At 45.3% G+C, this 20,941-nt stretch overlaps 1 protein-coding gene across 1 annotated transcript in view; it reads right to left on the reverse strand.

Moving 5' to 3' along the window:
- LOC114024071 (obscurin-like) overlaps window positions 1–20,941 on the reverse strand; it is a 291,936-nt gene that overhangs the window by 114,019 nt on the left and 156,976 nt on the right. Inside the window, 6 exon segments of the mRNA XM_027836906.1 lie at window positions 140–418; window positions 1,012–2,307; window positions 4,718–4,973; window positions 5,414–5,718; window positions 9,117–9,389; window positions 10,527–10,799. Of these exon segments, the coding sequence (XP_027692707.1) occupies window positions 140–418; window positions 1,012–2,307; window positions 4,718–4,973; window positions 5,414–5,718; window positions 9,117–9,389; window positions 10,527–10,799 (2,682 nt within the window).

The following is a 20,941-nucleotide window of genomic DNA, read 5'->3' on the forward strand; positions in this document are numbered from 1 at the left end:
CGTCTTACTTTGTCCTGGAGCTTTGCCTTCCAACCCTCTGCTTTCTTTCCTTCCATCTCTAATTTCCTCTGTCCCGATAGCATTCCACACTCCCTTTCCTGGCCACACCCCTCACCCACCCCTCCAATCAATGACTTACGGTCTACACGGAGCTCGGCCTTGGTAGAAGAGACGCCCACGCTGTTCTCAGCCAGGCAGCGGTAGACGCCCATGTCGGCAGGTACCACAGCTGTGATGATCAGCTGGTGGCCGCCTTGCTGGTCCTCATTGATCATATAGTGGTCATCCTCTTCTAGCACCTTGCCGTCTTTGAACCAGCGCACACTGGGCACCGGATGACCAGCCACCGCACAGTCGAAGCTCACAGGGTAGCCATCCTGCACTTCTTGGTTCTGCAGCTCCGTCAAGAAAACAGGGGCTGAGCCGCAGGAGAAGAAGGATAGATTAGAAGGAAAGATATGATTTTCACGACCTCTCCCTCTACTCCAGCAGGGTCAGCTGGATTTTAGTTCAATGCAACAAACATTTATTAAGCAGTAAGACAAAGTCTCTGCCTTTTTGGAGCTCATGTTCTAGTTATATTATAATACATTATAATAGAGTATAAGTATAGAACACCATTATATAAGTGCATCAGAATGGGGCAAATCAAGTGCTAAGTGAGGTACCAGGGTAGAAAGGGCCAAGAATCAGGGGAGAGTGGCTCGGAGGCCCTAAGGACAGAATGAGAGAACAGATCTCCTGAGCATGACGGAGCTGCAAGGTTCTGGGTCCAAGGAAGGATTAAGTTTCATGGCCTTGATGGGTCTAGAATTCCAGGGTAGCATGGAAGCCATCCCAACCTTCTGGACCACTCCTGAAGGGAAGAACTCTTCTTGTCTGGGAAACACTGGGGAGAACAGTCTCCATTGATCTGGGCCTCTTATTAGCTCAGCTTTGGCTAGAGAGGAGAGAGAAAAGCAACCCCCACCTGTGGCCACTGTGGAGCAAGGGTCTTCTCCAGCCACCTACCTGTGTCAGAGGTCAATAGTGTTGAACGGTGCTCTTTGGGGGGCGCGGGGTAGGCGAGCTGGCCTGCTGGGGCTTGTGCCACCTTCATGATACGCATCTCCACCTTGCGGGGCCCTTGCTCCACAATGTCGATTTCTACCATGATGCCCAGGGCTGCAAACATCTCTTGGAAGCGAGTAGTTGCCTGGCGGGCCTCACTGGCAGTCTCAAATCGAATATAGATATAGCGGTCATCTTCGCGGTAGGTTTGCCGGTCACCGGGCTCTTCCAGCTCCACACTGCCCTCCTCTGCACTGAGGAACAGCTCCTCATCAGATACTTCTGCAGCGGCCTTGGTCCGGAAGAGACGGTGTAGCCTCCGGGCGGCTTGGTGGAAAGCATCATCTACCTCACTGCCTGATGAACTTTCTGCCTCGCTCTCAGCTCCGCTGGTCACTGTGGCCCCCGTTACTGTCACTTGGGCACTGTGGGAGATGCGGCCAAACTTATTGGTCACCTGGCAGGTATAGTAGCCGGCATCCCTGGCCTCCAAGCCGGTGACCAGCAGGGAGCAGGTGCCGTCCCCATAGTTGTCGATGTGGTAGTGTCGTCCATCTGTCAACTCTACTCCATCCTTAAGCCAGCAGGTCCTCATGTCTGTCTTGCTGATGGCCACACACTCTAGGTGCAGGGAGCCTCCTGCTTCCACCACGATGTCCCCAAAAGTCTCCCGGAAGCTGGGACCCTCATGTTGCTTCATCTCCTTTCTCACCTTATAGCCCTTGAAAGCTGCCTGTATTTTTATGGCAGCCTTATCCATGGAGGGCTCCTCTGAAATCTCGGCAGTCAGGTCGCCAGGCAGCTTAGGGGTGGCCGTGGGCTCAGCCTCTGTCTGCTCCCACGGCTTCCTGAGCTGACTTGCAGCAGCAGCCCCAGGGGGCTTGGCTTTGCTCCAAGGCTTTCCTGCCTTCTTGAGGTAGCTGACAAGGGATGGGGTGCCAGCCCGGGACTCGTCGTCAGAGCTGGTGTGTGAGAGGTCGGCCTCGCCAGTGCGGGCCAGCTCGTCGGGAGTGGAGTAGCCCTCAGAGAAGTCCTGCACAGCTTCCTCGACTTCTCGCCGCAGCTTATGCAGCCGCTCGTCCTCCTCAGGCAGCTCGCTGATTGAGTCCAGGGTGGGCTCCCGGCTCATGCGGCGCTTTTTGGCGAGAGCCTCCCACAGCAGGTGCAGGTCCCCCTCCTGGGCTGCCTCAGGGGGCAGGCTGGGCTGGGCAAGGCCATCGGGCAAGGCGTCTGCCTCGGGGGCCTGGGATGCTGCCACTGGAGGGATGAGCACAGGGAGGGAGCAGTCAGTCAGCGGGAAAACCTAAGGGAGCCTGAGGTCACATGTCTACAAGCGACACAGTTCTTCCTTTCAGGAAACTACCCAAATTGTGGTACCAATGGGAGAAGATCATACCATACCTTTTTACTTTTGGATCATGTTTTACTTTTCTTTTGGTCTCCCATAACACCCAACATGGTCCCTGGTCGATTTTATACACTCAACAAAGCTTTGTCAAGTTGAATGCCATTATCACTTTCATTCACCTTTCATAAGAAATCAGTCGCCAAGTTTAATCAATTCCACCTCTTTCAGCATGTATTAGAACCGTCCCCTTCTCTCTACTCTCAGCACGACCACCTTGGCCCAGGACCTCATCACCTCCAGCTTGAACCACTGAAATAGCTTCCTACTTGCTCTCTCTTCATCTAGTCTCTCCTCTCTTATATCTTATTTCCACAAACTTACCTGACTGATATTCGAAAAGTGTAGGTATGTCTGACCATGTCACTCCCCTGCTCAAGAAGCTTCAGTGGCTCCCCATTGCCTTTAGATTAAATTACAGTCTCCTCTGTTTGGCATCTAGTTCCAACCTTGCTTTCCAGGCTTACTGATTACACACTATTCTTCTTCATAGACTCTTCATTCCAGCCAAACCTGACAACTCGCTGTTCCCTACACAGTAGATTTCACCTCCCCCTTTGTGCCTCTGAAAAGACTCATTCTCATGTTTAGACTTACTCTCCCTTTGCTTTGAATTCTAAACTTGCTTCATGGCTCACCTCAAGTGTCAGTCCCTTCAAGAGGCCCTTCTTGATTCTCCCTGCTGGTAGTGTCTTTCTAATTACCGAGTATTTGTCTTTTATATACTGTGTATTTTACTTATTTGTGAATAGACTGTATCTGCACATTAGAATGTGTAATCTGTTAACCTGTCCTTAACAGGACATCACCACTACATCTGAAATAAACTTAAGTGAAGTTTTGTTCTGAAAAGAAAAAAAAGTGTACTCTGTGGAATTCCATCCCTTACAAACATTAAGTTTCTTAGTGGCTCAAACTTGTTTCACTTTTTTATTTTTATCATCAGGGCCTGGCACAGAGTCAATAAATGCTTGTTAATTAATGGGTTATGTCTCATTGTGGTACGGAGGTAATCCTAGCTTCTCAAAAGCAATGCTGGAAGAGCATAACTTTTCAAAAGATCTACATCATTGGACAAGGTATCAAGTATCATCCTAGTGATAGACTGATTTTGGTATTCCAGGAACAACCTAGCTAAGAATGGACAGAAGCAGAGTCAGGAATTCGGCTGATCGCTCGATGAGGAATTCTTTGACCCTAATAACGCATGAATCAAAAATTTGAATCTGGTTCCTCTGACTCAAGAGCCCATGCTCTTCCACCATTTATGGGAGAGGTCAGACTGACCACAAGAAGCATAAGGACTGGACCCAAAGGACACAGAGCTAGCTTGGTAGAATGGGAAAATCTATGGGCTGAGAGGCAGGAGAATTGGGACTAAAAACCAATTCTCCTGCTAACTCATTGTAAGACATTAGGCAAGTTACTTCTGCTCTGTGGAATTCCTCTCCTCCATCTGTAAAATAGGATCACTAGTCACAGACTCATGTCTACCTCACAGACGAATGGTGAAGATAAATGTGGAGTATGTTGGGCAAGGATTAATCACCTCATGTTATAGATGAATAAACCTGAGTCACAAACAGGGCAATGACTTGTTCAAGGTAACATAGTGAGTGGGAGAGTTGGGACTAGTATTTAGGTCTTCTGATGTCCTGCCCCCAAGTTGTGGCAATGAAGCCCACATGGACCATGGTCCATCTCAGGTGTCATCTATCCAGAAATCTTTCTCTGGTCCTCCTCAAACAGAACTGAGTCCTTCCCACTTTGTCTTCTGATGTACTTTTTGTTCATGCCTTATCTACTCTACGGAGCCATGATGCCAATGAAAGCAGGGGCCATGATGACTTCTTTGTGTCTTCCCAAGCCCCAAGCAGAGTATTTTGCACATACTGGGAAGGAAGGAAGGAAATGAGAATTTATTAAGCACTTACTATATGCCAGGCATCGTGCTAAGTACTTTGCGACAATTATCTCATGTGATCCTCACAACAGCTCTGGGAATTAGGTGCTGTTAATGTAACAGATACCCATTGAATATGTGGAATATGCGAGTGAATGAATGAACCCATTACTGAATGAATGGACAAATGAATGAGTTAATACATGAAGGAATACATGAGTACGTGTATAATCAAATGAGTGAATAAACAAATGAATGACTGAATAAATTTCCTGCATGCTTCTGTAACGTTCAGCCTGCTTTCGTTTCCCTCCCCCACCCCACCCCCGACAACCTCCCCCCCCCACTCCCAGACATACCTTCAAAAGATGCAGCAGCAGTAGCTTGGCTGCTAGTGGAACTACAGGTGTAGGAGCCTTGGTCATCGGGTTGGAACCCATGGATCACTAGTGTTTGCTTCTTGCCTGTGGAGATGAGCTCATAGCGGCCCCCAGGCTGGATCAGTTCATTCCCTCTCCTCCAGGTCACCTCCTGGATCTCACCTGCCATCTCACACTCCAGGTGAGCTTCTTCCCCAACCACCACCAACTTGCTTACAGAGGGTGAGGCGACTGCCTCCACAGGTTCTGCAAGGAGACATATAATCAGCGGCATTGATACTATGGATGATGCCCCTAGGGGAGTCCCTGTGTCATGTGGGAGGGACCTTAGGCTCTCAGCCAGTCCTAAATAGACACTGGATTTCCCATCTATGAAAGAGTCAGTCTGGGTTTTCACCTAGCTCGCTAAATACGGTGATGAATAAATATCAAGAGGAGTGGCTTATTAAGTGTTTGTGGCACATAGGGATTGGGGAATACGTCCCTCCCTGTAGCAAATACCATTTCTGTCCTTCATTGGCCCATATCACTGGATGGTGAGACCATCCTCTCTAGACTATTCTCACAAGGTATAAAGAAGAAAGAGAAAGGAGGAGGAGGAGAGAAGGCAAAGAGGAGGACAGAGAGGAGAAAAGGGGAAGATGAGGAGGACTAGGAAGAAGAGGGAGAGAAGGCAGATGAAGGTCACTCACCAAGCTTTACTGTCTGAGGCAGGTGCACAGGCTCTCCCATGCCCACCTGACCTACAGCTGCAATGCGGAAGCGGTAGGGCTCCCCGGGCACCAGGTTGCTCACCACACACTCGGTGCCCTGGACCAGGTCTTTGTGACATGACTGCCATTCTCCTGCTGCTGTCTTCATTTCCACCCTGTACCCAAGCAGGCCAGTGCCACCATCGCTCCCTGGGGCTGCCCATGACAAGGTCACCGAGTGGCCACTCTGTTTTACAACCTCAGCATCTTCAGGAGGGTCAGGGAGACCTAGAGGTGACAGAGAAGAGAATGTAAGGTAGGTCATCTGCAGGGCTGGGTGTCCAGGGAACCTGGGGAGGTTCAAGCAGAATCTTTTGATCACGTGTTCCTGTTTGGTCATTTTCAGTCTTGTCTGACTCTTTGTAACCCCACTTGGGGTTTTCTTGGCAAGGATATTGGAGTAATTTGCCATTTCCTTCTCCAGCTCATGTTACAGATGAGGAAACTAAGGTTAAGTGACTTGACCAGGATCACACAGCTAGCAAGTGTCCAAAGCCAGATTTGAACTCATGAAGAGGAGTCTTCTTGACTCCAGGCCTGGCACTCTATCCACTGTGCCACTTAGTTGCCCTACAGCAAGGCCCCACAAAAAAAGGCCACGGTTCTGGAATCAGAAGATGTGGGTTCAAGCTCTGCTCTGCCACTTACTGATTTGATTTGGGGCAATTAATTAATTTCATCTTCCTGGGCCTCATCTTCTTCAACTATGTGAGGCTGATAATTAGAGCTATTTCACAGAGTTGTGACTATATATATCTCAAGGGTTCTTTAAGTCACAAAATGCTATATAAAGTGAACTATTATTTTTACTTCACTATTAAGTTATTATTCTGGTGACTGGAAAGACATTTTAACTAAAGAAAGCCTGATAGCTCAGAGAGAAATCTGACTGAGACACCATTTCTACAAACATTCCAGTACAATTTGGCATTGATAGGGACCTGTAGGAAGGGCACAGATGTGTAGAGAGACTGTGAGGAGAGGGAAACCAAAAGGGAATGGAAGAAGTATTTATATATTGCCTACTATGCACTAAATGCTTTACAAAGATTATCTCATTTGATCCTCACAACAATCTTGTGAAGTAGGTGCTATTATTATCCCCATTTTACAGTTGAGGAAACTAAGGTAGACATTGGTCACCCAGACACCAATAAGAGTCTGAGGTGAGATTTGAACTCAGGTCTTCCTGATTCCTAGGCCCACAGCTCTGTCCACTATGCCACCAGCTGCCTCTGAAACAGAATGTATGGAGGCACCAACTTATTTTACCTGATTCTAGAAGACAGAGAATGAAACGGAGGCCCAGAGAAGGGCAATGACTTTCCCAGGGTCACATAACATTAATTATCCATCATAATGAGGTCTTCTGAATTCTACTCACTGTCACAGACTGAATCTTAAAGCCATAAACTCTTAAGAGTTGGAAGCTTAGGTATCTGACATAGGGCCAACAGGGCAAATGAGGCCAGCCTGACCTAGGAGAAAATGGGACTTTTTAAACTACCCCCTCCTTCCTTTTTAAAAAACAAAATGAGCCAGCCATCTGAACTAGTAGGAAGATGTGTGGTTCCATGGCCAAATTCTGAGTAATGTTTGGCAGGACCATAACTAAGGTTGGGCAGTTGGGGCTTTGCTCCTAAAATAAAGTGGTCATAAAATTTTAAATAAGCACTATGCAATTTAAAAATTTGTTACATTTATATTTTGGTAGAACTTGCCCTCTCAGTACCATAGAAATGATTGAGCTTAGTATCTAATTACCAAGAATAATTTAAAATAGGAAACTAGCTTTTGGTATACTTCCTTCTCCCAACCCAGAGGCTTTACCCAAATGACCCTTCAGCCAGGGTCCTCTCATGTGGGACTATTGTCCCAGGGTCTCTATCCCTGCTCTCTCCTATCCTCCAAGCCTTGTACCCTAGTGTCTCTTCTCCCATTCAAAGTAATTTGTTTTAAATACTCATATTCTTTTCACATAATACATTACAAAATTGATTTGAAGGGGGACTTTTGTGCTGCTTGCTTCAAACACCAAAACTGTTAGCTATAGCTCTGATAATTGAGTATTTGTTTCTGGGAAAATTCTTTTTATTTCATGCCTGGGACAGGAAAGGAAGGAAGGAATAAAGGAAGAAAAAGAAAGGAAGGAAGGAAAGAAAGAAAGAAGGAAGGAAATGAGCATTTATTAAGCACCTACTATGTACCAGGAATTGTGTTAAGCACTTTACAAATATCATCTCATTTGAGGCACTTAATTAATGCTCATTGACTGACTGACTGAAATCAAAGCCGAGGATGGCTACTCATTTATGGAAACTTGGACTTAGAAATTAGATATATCTTGAGTTAATAAACCCTACAGTTCTCAAGAACAGTTTAGTCCATTAAATACTGGGATTCTCATTAATCTGTCTCTGTCACTTACTGGCAGTTTGACCTTGGACAAGTCACTTCCTCTCTTGGCCTCAGTGCCCTTACCTATAAAATGAAGGAGTTGATCTAGTTCTAGGATTCTTAACCTGAGATCCGTGAACTTGTTTTAAAAAATATTTTGGTAACTGCACTTCAATATAGTTGGTTTCCTTTGTAACCCTATGTTTTTTAATTTTATGCATTTAAAAACAAGATTCTGAGAAGACATGCATAAGCTTCACCAGACACTGCCTAAGAGGTTCATGATCAAAAAAAGTTAAGAACTTTTGGTCAAGATTTCACAGTCTAATGTCTCTTCCAATTCTCACATTCTATGCTATGCGTTGTGTGATACTTCTCAGTTCTAACAGTCTTTGATTCTATAGCTTGATAGGACTTGATCTGCAAATAATACTAGGCCTATAACTGTGTTCTTGGGCATGAATAAAGTTGATTAAACTGATTTTATATTATTATTATAAAAAATACCAATTTTTATAAACAACAGCCCATGTACTTTGCCATTTTTATAAATGAACATACCTGCTGTCCACACACATATGGATTTTCGGGTTACATAGTCTATTATTATAAAAATATGGATTCCCTTGGTTGGAAGGGACCTGGAAAGTAATTCAGTTCAACCTCCCCAATGGCCTAGTAAATCCTCACTAGGAAAACCTCCATGTATTCAATTCATTATGATAAAAGACCAGTGATCTCTAGGGTTCTCAACCTTTAATTAGCTCACAGCAGATTCCTGGGCTTAGAGTAGATTCTCAGGCCCAGAGACATGGAATATATTACCTCAGGAAAGGATAAATACCTTGCCCCTGCAGGTCTCCAAGCAGAGAGGCTGAATGACCACTTGTCCTATGATAGTGGATCTCTAAGATGGTGTAGAAAGGGATCCTAATCCAAGTGGGGCCTAAACTTAAGGTTCCCTGAGGCCCATTCCCGCTCTAACCCTCTATGACTGTGAATTAAATGTGCTGCCTGGGTAACTATTGAGTTCTCCATCTGCTAGAAGTCTTTAAGTAAAGGGGTATGCCCATATCCCACTGGGGATACCATAGAGGAGATTATTGCTCAAATACAGGTTGGATTAGATGACTTGGAGGTCCCTTCCAATTTGGAAATTCTGTGGTCTTGTTTTGTTCATTACTATGGCATGGCTTCATTCTCCCTAGATTCTTTGTTCTCCCACTTACTGATCACAGACAGCTTGGCTGAGGCAACAGCATCTCTGGCCGCAAAGGTCACCTCCCCAGCATGGTGGGGCTGGGCACTCCTGAGGAGCAAAATATGGCGGCTGCCATCGGCTTGGATCGCCCAGTCCTCATCTGGCTGAATTTCAGTGCCATTCGTGTACCAGGTCACCTCGTTGACAGGGACTGCCTCACTGAGCACACAGCCAAAGGTGGCTTTGGCGCCAACCTTGACCTCCACATCGAGCAAAGACTCCAGGAATTCCAGACGCCAGCCTAGGGTGGAAATATGCTCTAAGATGTTGCTGGCATGAGCAGAACTGGTTTACACTCAACCCTAAGGAACCATGCAGAACTTCAGAGCTCAGGTGAGATAGTTGGGCAGAGAAGGGGGCTCTGCACGTATGTACATTTTGGGTCTTAAGGGTATTTTTCCTAGAAGAGGGACTGTCAGAAGGCAGTCCTGGGCTTGGGAAAGAACCTAGCCCAATTCAATAAAGATTTGAGAATTTGTGGCTTTTAGAGGGGAGTTGCCTCACAACCTGTTTGGTCAGGGACAAGAATGCCATTTCTTTTATACTGAGACACTCTCCATATAGGTCCAGATGTATGGCGATAGCTAGGTAAGGATACGGAACAAAGATTTATTGATATAGACTGACTAAAAGACTCTGAGGACCTGGTGTGCCTGTATTGTGATTGGGTATGTCTATATGGCTAGCTGAGGTATGTTTACTGGGAGGGGAGTGTCTACGAAGCCAGACTGTATATGTTTGTATCGTAATAGAATCTGTCCGTGAAGCTAACTGGTGAGTATTTTTTGGATTGGGTATGTTTGCAGATTGTTGGTGTGTGAATATTGGTATTAGGCAAGTAGGTATGTTTGTATTGGGTGTGTCTGTGTATCCAGTTGGTGTGTCCGTATTGGGAACTGTGTGTCTATTATCTGAAGCTTTACCCCTAGATGCCACTGGGTGGGCTGGTAGCATTGGCTTGGTGCATGGACCACTCAAACTATCTTTTCCATCAGCCAATTACAACTTCTCCTAAGAGCCAAGATCATATATATTGTGATCCAGATGAAATCACTCATGACTTTTCCATGGCATTAGGATCCCTGATCCATTCTGGGAAATGGAACCAGGATGTTACTTCGAATCTGACTGTCCTGACTATTTGAAATAGAAATTTGAAAATCTCTCTCCCTTTCTCTCCCCCCCCCACCTACACACACCTGGATTGGGTATATCTCTGTCACTCCATCTCTAGTAGAATAATTCATTCTATAGCCCCCCCCCCACTTCCACCTCTAAATCAATCTACAGGCTCAGTCATCCTCCCCTATCTTCTTCGCTTCCCCTCACCAACCATCATAACTGAAACACACCTCCAACCCCCTACGGTCATCCATACCTTTGACAGTCAGAAAAGCAGATGTGACCATATCATTGGCCAGGAAGGTCACTTGGCAGCTGTCCTGGGGAGTCAAATTCTTTAGCAGTAGCAGGTGCCTTCGGCCATTCTCAAAGTAGACCATCTCGATGTTTTCTGAGGTTCTCACTGGCACATCATCCATCAGCCAGCTGTGATTGGCAACCTCTGGCTTGGCCAGATGGCACTCAAACAAGGCCTCTCCTCCTTCCACTGCCTCCACGTTCTCCAGCCCCCGGACAATGGTGTTCTTGGCTGAGGTGAAAGAGACACAATTGGCCAAATGCTGAGTTCCTACCTGGCTCACTAGCGGCATCACACATCCCAATTTAACAGTAATGATAACTCCCACTTCCGCAGTGATTTAAGATTGACAAAGCCCCTTCCTAACAACAACCTTGTGAGGTAGGACAATGAAGGCATTGTCCCCATTTTATGGATGATATGTTGTTTCTCCCAAAAGAATGTAAGCTTCTCAAGGTCAGGGACTGATTCATATTCATCTTTGTATCCCCACCCCCTACAACTCAACTAAAGCACTTAATAAATGCTTGTTGATCCACTGACTGAGGAGACTGAATTTATAACATAGACCCCCTGAAGGCAAAAGAATTTGCTTTTTTATTTTGTAGCCTCAGTCTCTCACTTGTAGGAAGTAAGCATTTAATAAATATTTACTGAATCGAATTTATTGTTGAGAGATAAGTCATGTGCCCGATGTTACAGAGCAAGCAGTGATCTCCAAGATTCTTTCCACTATTCCAGGCTATGCCTTCCATATTTTAAGGCTCTAAGTTAACTAATCTATACCACAGGGCTCCAAAACATAAGGCACTTGTGAAATAGGAAGGGTTATGTGTAACCCTTCCACCAACTTTGGTAAAAATCAGCACAGTAGGCATTCACTGAATGCTTGCTTTTTGCCCAGCCCCTCAGAGGAATACAAGAAAAGGTAGTTAAGTGTGGTATGTATGGTAGAAAGGGCACTAGACCTGGAGTCAGGAGTCCTGGGTTTGGGTCACCTACTGTGTGATCCAGAGCAAATTACTTAAATGCTGAGTCTCAGCTTTGAAACATCTTAAAATTGGGATAATGATGTTCACATGAGAATTATAGAGCTGCAAGAGAATTTAGAAATGCCATCTTATTCAAACTAGATAGAATTTTACAGAGCAGAAAACTGAGGACCGGAGAGGAGAAGCCTAAGATTATAGCTACAAGGAATATTAGACATCATCTAGTCTGAGGAGTGACTGTGTTTTGGAAAGATTAATCTCCCTGAACGAGGAGACAGGCTAGAATATCATCCACTTGAAGGCAGGGATTGTTTGGCTTTTGTCTTTGTGTCTCTGTTGCCCAGCACAGTGCCTTCTTTGCATGCTGTAGCCATTTAATAAATATTTGTTGAATTGAATTAGTTGTCGAGAGATTTAAGGGACTTATCCAAGGTCACAAAGAAAACAGCAGTCAGGACTCAAACCCAGATCCTCTGACCCCAAAATAAGTGGTATTTCTTTACATTACACCATAGTGTCTCTCAGAGAGATGCAGAGCTGGGAGGTGAAGTTGAGTCTTTGGGCTCCAAGCCTAGCAGCCTTATGACTCTGCCATGCTACCACACCAATTTCACAGAGCTGTTGGGAACAAAGTGCTTGGTAACTCTTAAAGGGGGGTAGAGACGTGAGGTAAACTGAGGTCTCATGGAAGGAAAATCTTCCTAACAGAGCTATCCTGCAGTTGAATGGGCTGCTTTGGTGGGTAGTGGTCCCCCTCATTGGAGACCTTCAAGCCAAGGCCAGTAAACTGTTTGCCAAGTAGATTGTAAGGGGGATTCTTGTTCAAGTATGAATTAGAAGGTTCACTGAGGCCCCTTCCCATGCTGGAATTCTTTGATTTTTATTCATGGCGGAACTGGAATAGAAGTCCAGGGCCATTTCCACTCTGCTGCTTGAGGAACAAAGCTATGGAAGCAGGATTGATGTGAGATGTAAGGCCCTAAATCCCCTGTCACCTCATGGAGTCTGTGTCAGTTTTTAGCTTTGTATCTAGCCTACTACTCAGCAAAGTGCCTTAGACACAGTGCACAGGCATCATCATCATCATCATCATCATCATCATCATCGTCATCATCATCACCACGATCACTAGCATTTATATAGCACCTACTATGTGCCAGGCAGGGTGGCTAAGTGGTACAGGGGATAGAGTGGCAGGCCTGGAGTCAGGAAGATCCGAGTTCAAATCTGGCCTCAGATCCTTACTAGCTGTGTGACCTTGGGCAAGTCCCTTAACTCTGTTTGCTTCAGTTTTCTCATCTGTAAAATGAGCTAGAGAAGGAACTGGCAAACCACTCTAGTATCTTTGCCAAGAAGACCCTAAATAGGGTCATGAAGAGTCAGACACAATTGAAAAATGATGGAACAACAACAGCATGTGCCAGGCATTGTGTTAAGCGCTTTTATGAATATTATCTCATTTGATCCTCACAACAACCCTGGCAGATAGGTGATATTAAGACCTCCATTTTACAGTTGAGGAAATTGAGGCAGAGAGAGGTTAAGCTATATGACCTGTGGTCACATAGCTAGGTCTGAGGCTTTATAGTCTGGGAATATCTGTGTTGGATTAAACAGTCCGTTGGGCCAAAGCGTCTTTGCAGGGCAGGAGTTGGGGCTGAAGGGCAGATTAGGTGGTCTGCCTTGGATATCACAGTGAGGAGTCTGGGTTTGACCCTGGAAGTGACAAGAAGCCATGAGGAAGGGAGTGAGATGGTCAGAGATGTGCCTTAAGAAGGAGTAGTGTGAGAAGGATGAGGTAAAGCCTGGGAGGGCTGGTAGGGTCCATTAGGAAACCACCAAGGTAATATGAGTGTGAATTGATAAAAGGCAGATCCATTTTGTTTCAAAATGCCAATATCTCCCATCACGCTGTTCTAGCATCCATACAGAGAGAACTTGCCTTTATCCCTTATCTCTAATTTCTTACCAGACAGAATTTCCTAGGTGGTCCCTACTCCTGTCTGGCTTACCTTCCTTATTTATGGATCTAGTTATGTCCTCTCTCTGCTCAAAACTTTTCAATGGCTCCCTATTGCTGACTGAGCCAGATTCACACTTCTTAGCCTGGCATTGAAATTCCTTCACAATCTAGTGCTACTCTCCCTTTGCAGCTTCATTTCATGTAACACTCCTCCATGTCCTCTACTGGCTAGCCAGTTTGGATACTCACCAGCTACTGCTAACTTCCCACTCTTTGCGGCACCTGTGTCTTACATCCAGCATGCTCTCCCCCTTCCCCTTTTTGTTGGATTCATGCTCAGATACCACCTCTTCCAGGAAACCTTCTTTGATTCCAGCAGATCCACCCTGGATCTCACATAGCACTCTGTCTGATCCTTTCTGATACATTGATCATGTACCATTGTATATAAAATGTATTGGAGATCATGTCACATCCTCCTACTAGACTGAGTTCCATGAAGGTAAAAATTGGGTCTTATCTAAACTTTGTATCTCCTCTAGCTCCTAGGACATTCAAGTTACTTAATAAATGTTTATTTAATTGAATCTCCAAACAACTTCTGCTGTGGCCTGAAGATCTTACTGCCTTGGTTGGCTCTACCCCTGGGTTCCTAACTCCTGTTTTGATGTTCACTTCCTAAAGTCTTTTGGTTGCTAGAAATGCCCTTCCTCCCCTCTTCACCCATCTATAATGGCTTCAAAGAACAGAATGTGGTGGGCTATTAATTAAAGCTATTTCAATGACAAGTTTTTAGCAAGGATTGATTAATCTTCCATATACATTAAGTTAGTAGTGTCACCCCTATGCTTAAAACCCTCCCATGGTTCCCAGTTGCCTACCAAATAAAGTTCAAACTCTTTTGCCTGGCATTCAAGGAACTTTACAATTAAATGTCACTTTATCTTTCTAGCTTTGGTTAATACCATGTGCCTCCACATATTCTATACTCTGGCTAAATCTAGTGATTCGCTGCCCCTTGAATATGCTCTATGCTAACCTACTTCTCTGCATTTACTCCTACTGTTTCCAATGCCTTGAATGCCTTTCTAACTACCCATTTTTGAAAGCCCAACTGAAATGCCACCTCCACCAGGAAGGCTTATCACTCTAAGACTTCAACAACACTTTGGTCTTCAGGAAATTGTGGGAATTGAGTGAACCACATTGACTCCATCTTGTGACTAAATTCTGGATCTAGCTCAGTTCCCTTTCTATTCAATTATATGTCTAGTCCAATTTCTGTTTTGTGAGAAAAACTTATTCAATTATGGGAATCGTGAGAAAACTTTATTGCACCGTTTGAGCTTAGCCCTGCACGGCTGGGAAGCTGGACCACCTCTATCAGATTCGTTTAAAATTAATGCAAGGAGGGAGGGCTCTTCAGGTTGGCAGCATCCAAGTCAATACTTCTGTGAGAGTATCACTATTCTTTCATTCGCTTAGATTTGCATCCTCAGACTCCACTCTCCCTTCCTTACCCTTCAGTTGGCCACGTCTTGTCAATTCCACCTCCTCAACATCTCTCCCATTTGTCTCCACTCACCGGGCCACCATCCAATTTCAGGCTCTTGTCGCATTTTGCCTGAACCACTATGGCAGTGGCCTCCTAATGGGTCCCCTCCATCCTCCCCACAGACACCAGATTGATATTCCAAGTCTGACCATGCCATTCCCCTGTTTGAAAAAACTCCATTGACTTTCTAGGGTCTAATAAACTCCTATTTGGTATGTAAAGCCCTTTATAATCTGGCTGCAGCCTCTCTTTCTAGGCTTACCGACCATTTCTCCTCTTTACATATTCCATGTTTCAGTCAAATTGGCCTTGACTGTTCTCCATCTGTGACATTCCATTTCCCAGTTCTGGAATGCACTCCTCTCCCATCCCTCCCTTGTCTTCAGCTCTGACCATCCCTAGCTTCTGTCAAGGCTCTATTCAAACACTCCCTCTTATGAGTCTTTTCCAGATTCCCCCCACTTGTTTCCCCACAAATTTGCTTCATATTTACTTTGAAGATTTTGTATTTATTTATCTGCATATATGCAGAATTCCCCACCCCCACCCCAGTAAAATGGGAACTCCTGTAGGGCAGGGATTATTTTGCTTATATCTTTATATTCCCAGGGCCTAGCACACATCTGAGGCATACAGTAGGAGCTTAACAAATGTCTGTTGAATTAACAGACAACCACATGTCCATACTCAGACTGGGGGGATTGCGTATCTCTACCATCAGACTTGGGTACCCCAAGAGTAAGGATCATACTCTGGGGGCCCTCTGACAACAGCAATTGTGTCTCTTGCCCTTTTCTATTTCTCCCTAGCATCTACTCCAGAGTTCTCTGCCTGTAGAAGCTTTCGGTCCGAGGAGTTATCTGCTCTCCCGTTTCACCATCACCATATAGTTAAAACAGCAGGTGCTACAAACTAAACTTAGCTACAAACTAAACTACAAACTAAAGTTATGAGAGTATAAGATTTCAGAGCTAAAAAAAAAGTCATCTGGTCTAACCCCTTCATTTCAAAACTGAGGCTTATAGATGTTAAATAGCTTGCCCCAGGTCACATAACTAGAAGGCAGCAGAGCCAAGGGGATTTGAACTCAGGTCTTCTGGCTCTTAGTCCAGCCGAGGTCTGGTCAGCCTTATCCTCCTTCCTCCCTCCTGCCCTGCGGTGGGCTTTCTGCCTGACCAGCCTGCAGGCAGGCATGCCTCACCTTGGACGTCAAGCAGAGCCACCACGCGGGTGCCCCCGGCTTCACAAGAATAGAGGCCGCTGTCACGCGGGAGGGCAGGTTTAATGGTTAGCTTGGCTACATTCCAATCCTGCTCAATAATGATGCGCTTCCCGTCCACACAGACCTCCTGCTCATTGATCTTCCACGTGGCCTGTACAGGCCGGGAATACTGGCATATGAATTCGGCCATGCTGCTCTCCTCGACGGTCAGGTCCTTCATGGCACTGACCACTTCAACGGTGGGATCTGTCGGCCAATATGTCAGGAGGACATGCATTAGTGGGGTGGGGAAGCCACCTCCCTCCCCCCCTCCATAGAGACAACTGTAAATGATGGGGAGCCCTGTGCCTAGCCATGGTTAGTGAGTTTAGTAGCAGGGTGAGCCAGCTGCAAGCTCTAAGCGTGCATGTGGTCAGAGTTACTAAGGATGTGAGGAGGTGCCAAATAGCCTTCTGGACTAGGGGAGGGGCCCACGAGATCTCCAGATATGGGGTATGTAATTGACCAGTTCTCCTACACAAGTCTCTTCCCAGCTCTCCAGGAAAAGTCAACTCAAATATATTCCCTCTTGCAGGGCACTGGGCACAAGGGTCTTATAAAATCTTACATATCTTAGGGGTATCATTAAGAACATGGCATGTCTGGGGCAGCTAGGTGGCGCAGGGGATAGAGCACTGGCCCTGAAGTCAGGAGGACGCGAGTTCAAATCTGGCCTCAGACCAAACACTTGACACTTACTAGCTGTGTGACCCTGGGCAAGTCACTTAACCCCAATTGCCAAAAAGAACATGGGATGTTTTGAAAGATGCCTTCCCCAGTAACCTCTGCTATTTTACAGTTGTCTTACTTTTCTTCTTACACCAACACACATTCTTCTTCACCTTTGCTGTGATCTTAGAGTGACCAATTCTATCAAGGACTCTCAGAAGAAAACTGAAATTCTAGATCTATTTGAGACGGAACTACATACAGTCTGTCTAGGGCATGTGGGGGGGAACCTGCATCCTTGAGGCCACATGTGGCCTTCTAGGTCCTTGGGTGCAGCCTTTTGACTGAGTCCAAGTTTTCCTTTTATTAAGGGGACTTGTTCTGTGAAGTTTGGATTCAGTCAAAGGGCTGCACTTGAGGACCCAGAGGGCCACGTGTGGCCTCGAGGCCGCAGGTTCCCCACCTCTGGCCAAGAGATAGCAAACAGAGAAATGACAGAAGGAAAGGAATCCAGGCCCTCAGGACTACTGTGATGGATCACAGCATCTCCCTTGTACCCGTGGTCTGCTCCAATTATCATTGTTTCACCTGCACTGTCCTGAACTCTGCAGCCGCAGGGTAACTTCAGCTACTACATTATGCCAAAGGTTTACTGCGGCTCTAGTCCTATGCTTAATTACTCCCTGCAGGAATACAGAGCTTGTTTGTTTCCCACTTCCCTGCATCCATCACTGCTGCCGACAAGATGAAACACCATACAAGCTCCTCAGCTAACTGCAAGGGGATGGAGGCCAAGGGAAGGATCCTGGAGGGATGCTCTTTGGGGTCCCCAGATGAAAGCATCTGACAGTCCCATGCTTTCTCAGCAGAGCTGGATGAATCAGATGGATCACCTGGGCTGGCCAAACATCAACCCATGTGTCCCAAGCCTGAAAGACCTCAGGAGAGGACCGATAGAAATCAGTCCCCAGGCTTCAGGAAAATGAAATGCATTTTCCAGCTGTCTTTCTCTCCTTTGCGTGGGATTTCCCTGGAACTCTGGGCCATGGCACAGGGCATGACACAGGGTATTTTCTGAGAGAAGGTACTGCGCTCTCTGAACCAAGGGAGCCTAGATTCTGGGATGCCATGATTAAAAGGGTTGGGCCACCACATATGTAAGACCAGACAAACTCTTCCAACCTAAAGACATCTGAAAACAAATTCTGGGTCCCCTCTCTGCAGTCCAGGGCACAGGCATATGCACGGGGCTTACTAGACTGAGAATGACAGCAGGGACTGTGATTTCTCTAACCTTGTATCTCCTCCACCGACCAGCACAGAACTTTGTAACTAGTAGACACTTAAATGTGTCTCAAATTGAACTGAAATGAAGAATGGAATGATATGCTCCTATCCAAAGGAGCTGTTGGAGGATGAGGACTTGCCATCTGGGTAGAGGGCTGAATTCATTCCCCATCTGACAGTTAGCACCACCCACCCAGACAGAGCCTGACCACTTCACTTGGGACATCCCAAAGCTAACACTGCACCATGGTCATCTGCTTCTAAGGTGTGGGCAGTATACCTAGCTTGAGTTATACAGACAAGGAATCTCTTGGGCTCTAAGGCTTAGGGGTAAACCACCTCAAGCCCTGGGTATTCTTTAAGCAAATGCCTGGCAGGCCTCCTATTAATGCCAACCAACCTTATAGGGTGTTTTCTGCCCATTCAGCCAAGAGCCAGCATGTCTGGCCTTACTGTGGGCCATTTTCTTTTTTTCTTTTTGTGAGGCAATCAGAGTTAAGTGACTTGCCCAGGGCCACACAGCTAGCAAGTGTCAAATGTCTGAGGCCACATTTGAACTCAGGTCCTCCTGACTCCAAGGCCGGAGCTCTATCCACTGTGCCACCTAGCTGCCCCTCTGTGAGCCATTTTCAAACTTCTGTACAGAAGGGCATATGGAAAGTCCTCCGCCAACGAATTAGCTTTGTGTATGTGTGTTCTTATATTTTATTGGTCTGAATCTACTCAATCTCTGAACACAGATCATAACTTGAGCATCGGGTTTAGAGTGAGAAGACCTAAGTTTGAGTCCTAGTTGTTCTACTTAAAAGCTGTGTTACCTTGGCAAGCCAAGCCCTCCTTCCTTTTTTCTAGGAAATAGAGACAATAATGTTTGTTTTGTCTCTCTTTTAGATTAGTTGTAAGGAGTGCATTTTAATAAGTCAAGTGCTATCGATGACAACATGAGTTATTACTATTATTTGAAAAGAAAAAATCTACATTTATCAAAAAACAACACTGATTACAGACTATATTCAGGTTTTATTCAAGCCAGATTTAGGGGGGGAAACGTGGCTTATTTTCAGACCAATATGGTTGGTGAGGCAGTTGGCCTCAAAAGGCAGGACTGTGTGACCCTGGACAAGTCATTTAACTTCTCAATACTCTAGGCAACTCTCTAAAACTATATGTCATAGAAACGGTGCCAACCCACATTGGCAGGAGTTTCCTCACCTGGGAGTTCCTTATACAAATGCAATCCAAGGTCCAGTCTCTAACTCTATGGCATGTGTGTATTATATGTTCTTGTATTTACTCCCACTCTCCCTGTTTTCCCATTTATCTAAATCCTACCAATTCTTTAATGCTCAGCTCAAGTCCTGCTTTCACCAGGAAGCCTTCTCTGATCATCCCAGATCACAGTGATCTCCCTTGTCTCAGAATCCCTAAGGATTTATAATCAGTGCCACACAATGAAATGTTTTACCACCCTCTGTTCCATCTGAGTAGAACAAACATTGCTAAGTGGGAATAGAAACCTAAGACAGATAGTATTTAGCTGCTTATAGATAGATTTAAATTATTCACATCCTGGGGCATTTAATGAATTGACACATGTTCCTGCTAAGCCAAGCTAAGACATTTGAAAGAGTGTAAACAAGGGAAGTGTCACAGGGGTACAGAAGAATAAATGTCCCCCCCCAAAAGGGAACAGAGTGGAATCTGCTAACTATAGCCCACTGAGCTTGATTTCAATTCCTGATTAAAGTCTAGAAAACATTATTAAAGGGACGATACATGAGCACTTAGAAAAGGAAGCAGTGATAATGAAAAACCTGAGTGGCTTCACTGAGGATGGGTCATGCACTACTAAGTTCATTCTCTTCTATGTCAAGGTTATTAGACTGGTAGAACAGAGGAAAACAAAGACTCAGCATACCTATATGCCAATAAAACATCTGACACAGTCCCTCATACTGCATTTGTGGACAAGGTGGAGAAATGTGGGCTAGATGCTCATGTAGTTACATAGATTTAGACTTGGTTGAATGGTTGGACCCAAAGAAGAGGAATTAATGATTTCATGTCAACCTGGAAGGAGATCCCTAGGGAAATGGCCAAGGGATCTGTTTTTGGTCTTATAGTATTCAACATTTTTACCAGTCACATTAGACAGCATGCTTGTCAATTTTTCAGAAGAAAAATAAATTTGTAGCAGACACGAAGGTGGGAAAGGTAGCAAGCATGGTGACTAACAGAATAAGAACCCCCAAAATATCCTTGTCAGACTAGAATGATAGGTCACATTGAATAAAATAAAACTGAATAGGTAAAAATGCAAAAACTTAGACTTGGGACTTTAAAAAAATCAACTTGTGGTGAGAAAACAATTCCTATGAAAAAGATCTGGGGGTTTTAATGAACCATAAGCTCAGTTTGAATCTAGTACAACATGAGACCCCAAAAAGCTAATGCTTTTTTCAGATGACATTAAGAAAAGCAGAGTAGGGGCAGCCAGGTGGCACAGTGGATAGAACTCCAGTCTTGGAGTCAGGAAGACCTGAGTTCAAATTGGCCTCAGACACTTGATACTTACTAGCTGTGTCACCCTGGGCAAGTCATTTAACCCCAATTGCCTCACCAAAAAGCAAAAAAAAAAAAAAAAAA

Source organism: Vombatus ursinus, unplaced genomic scaffold (genome assembly GCF_900497805.2).
Source record: "Vombatus ursinus unplaced genomic scaffold, bare-nosed wombat genome assembly UNPS02014820.1, whole genome shotgun sequence".
Taxonomy (NCBI): domain Eukaryota; kingdom Metazoa; phylum Chordata; class Mammalia; order Diprotodontia; family Vombatidae; genus Vombatus; species Vombatus ursinus.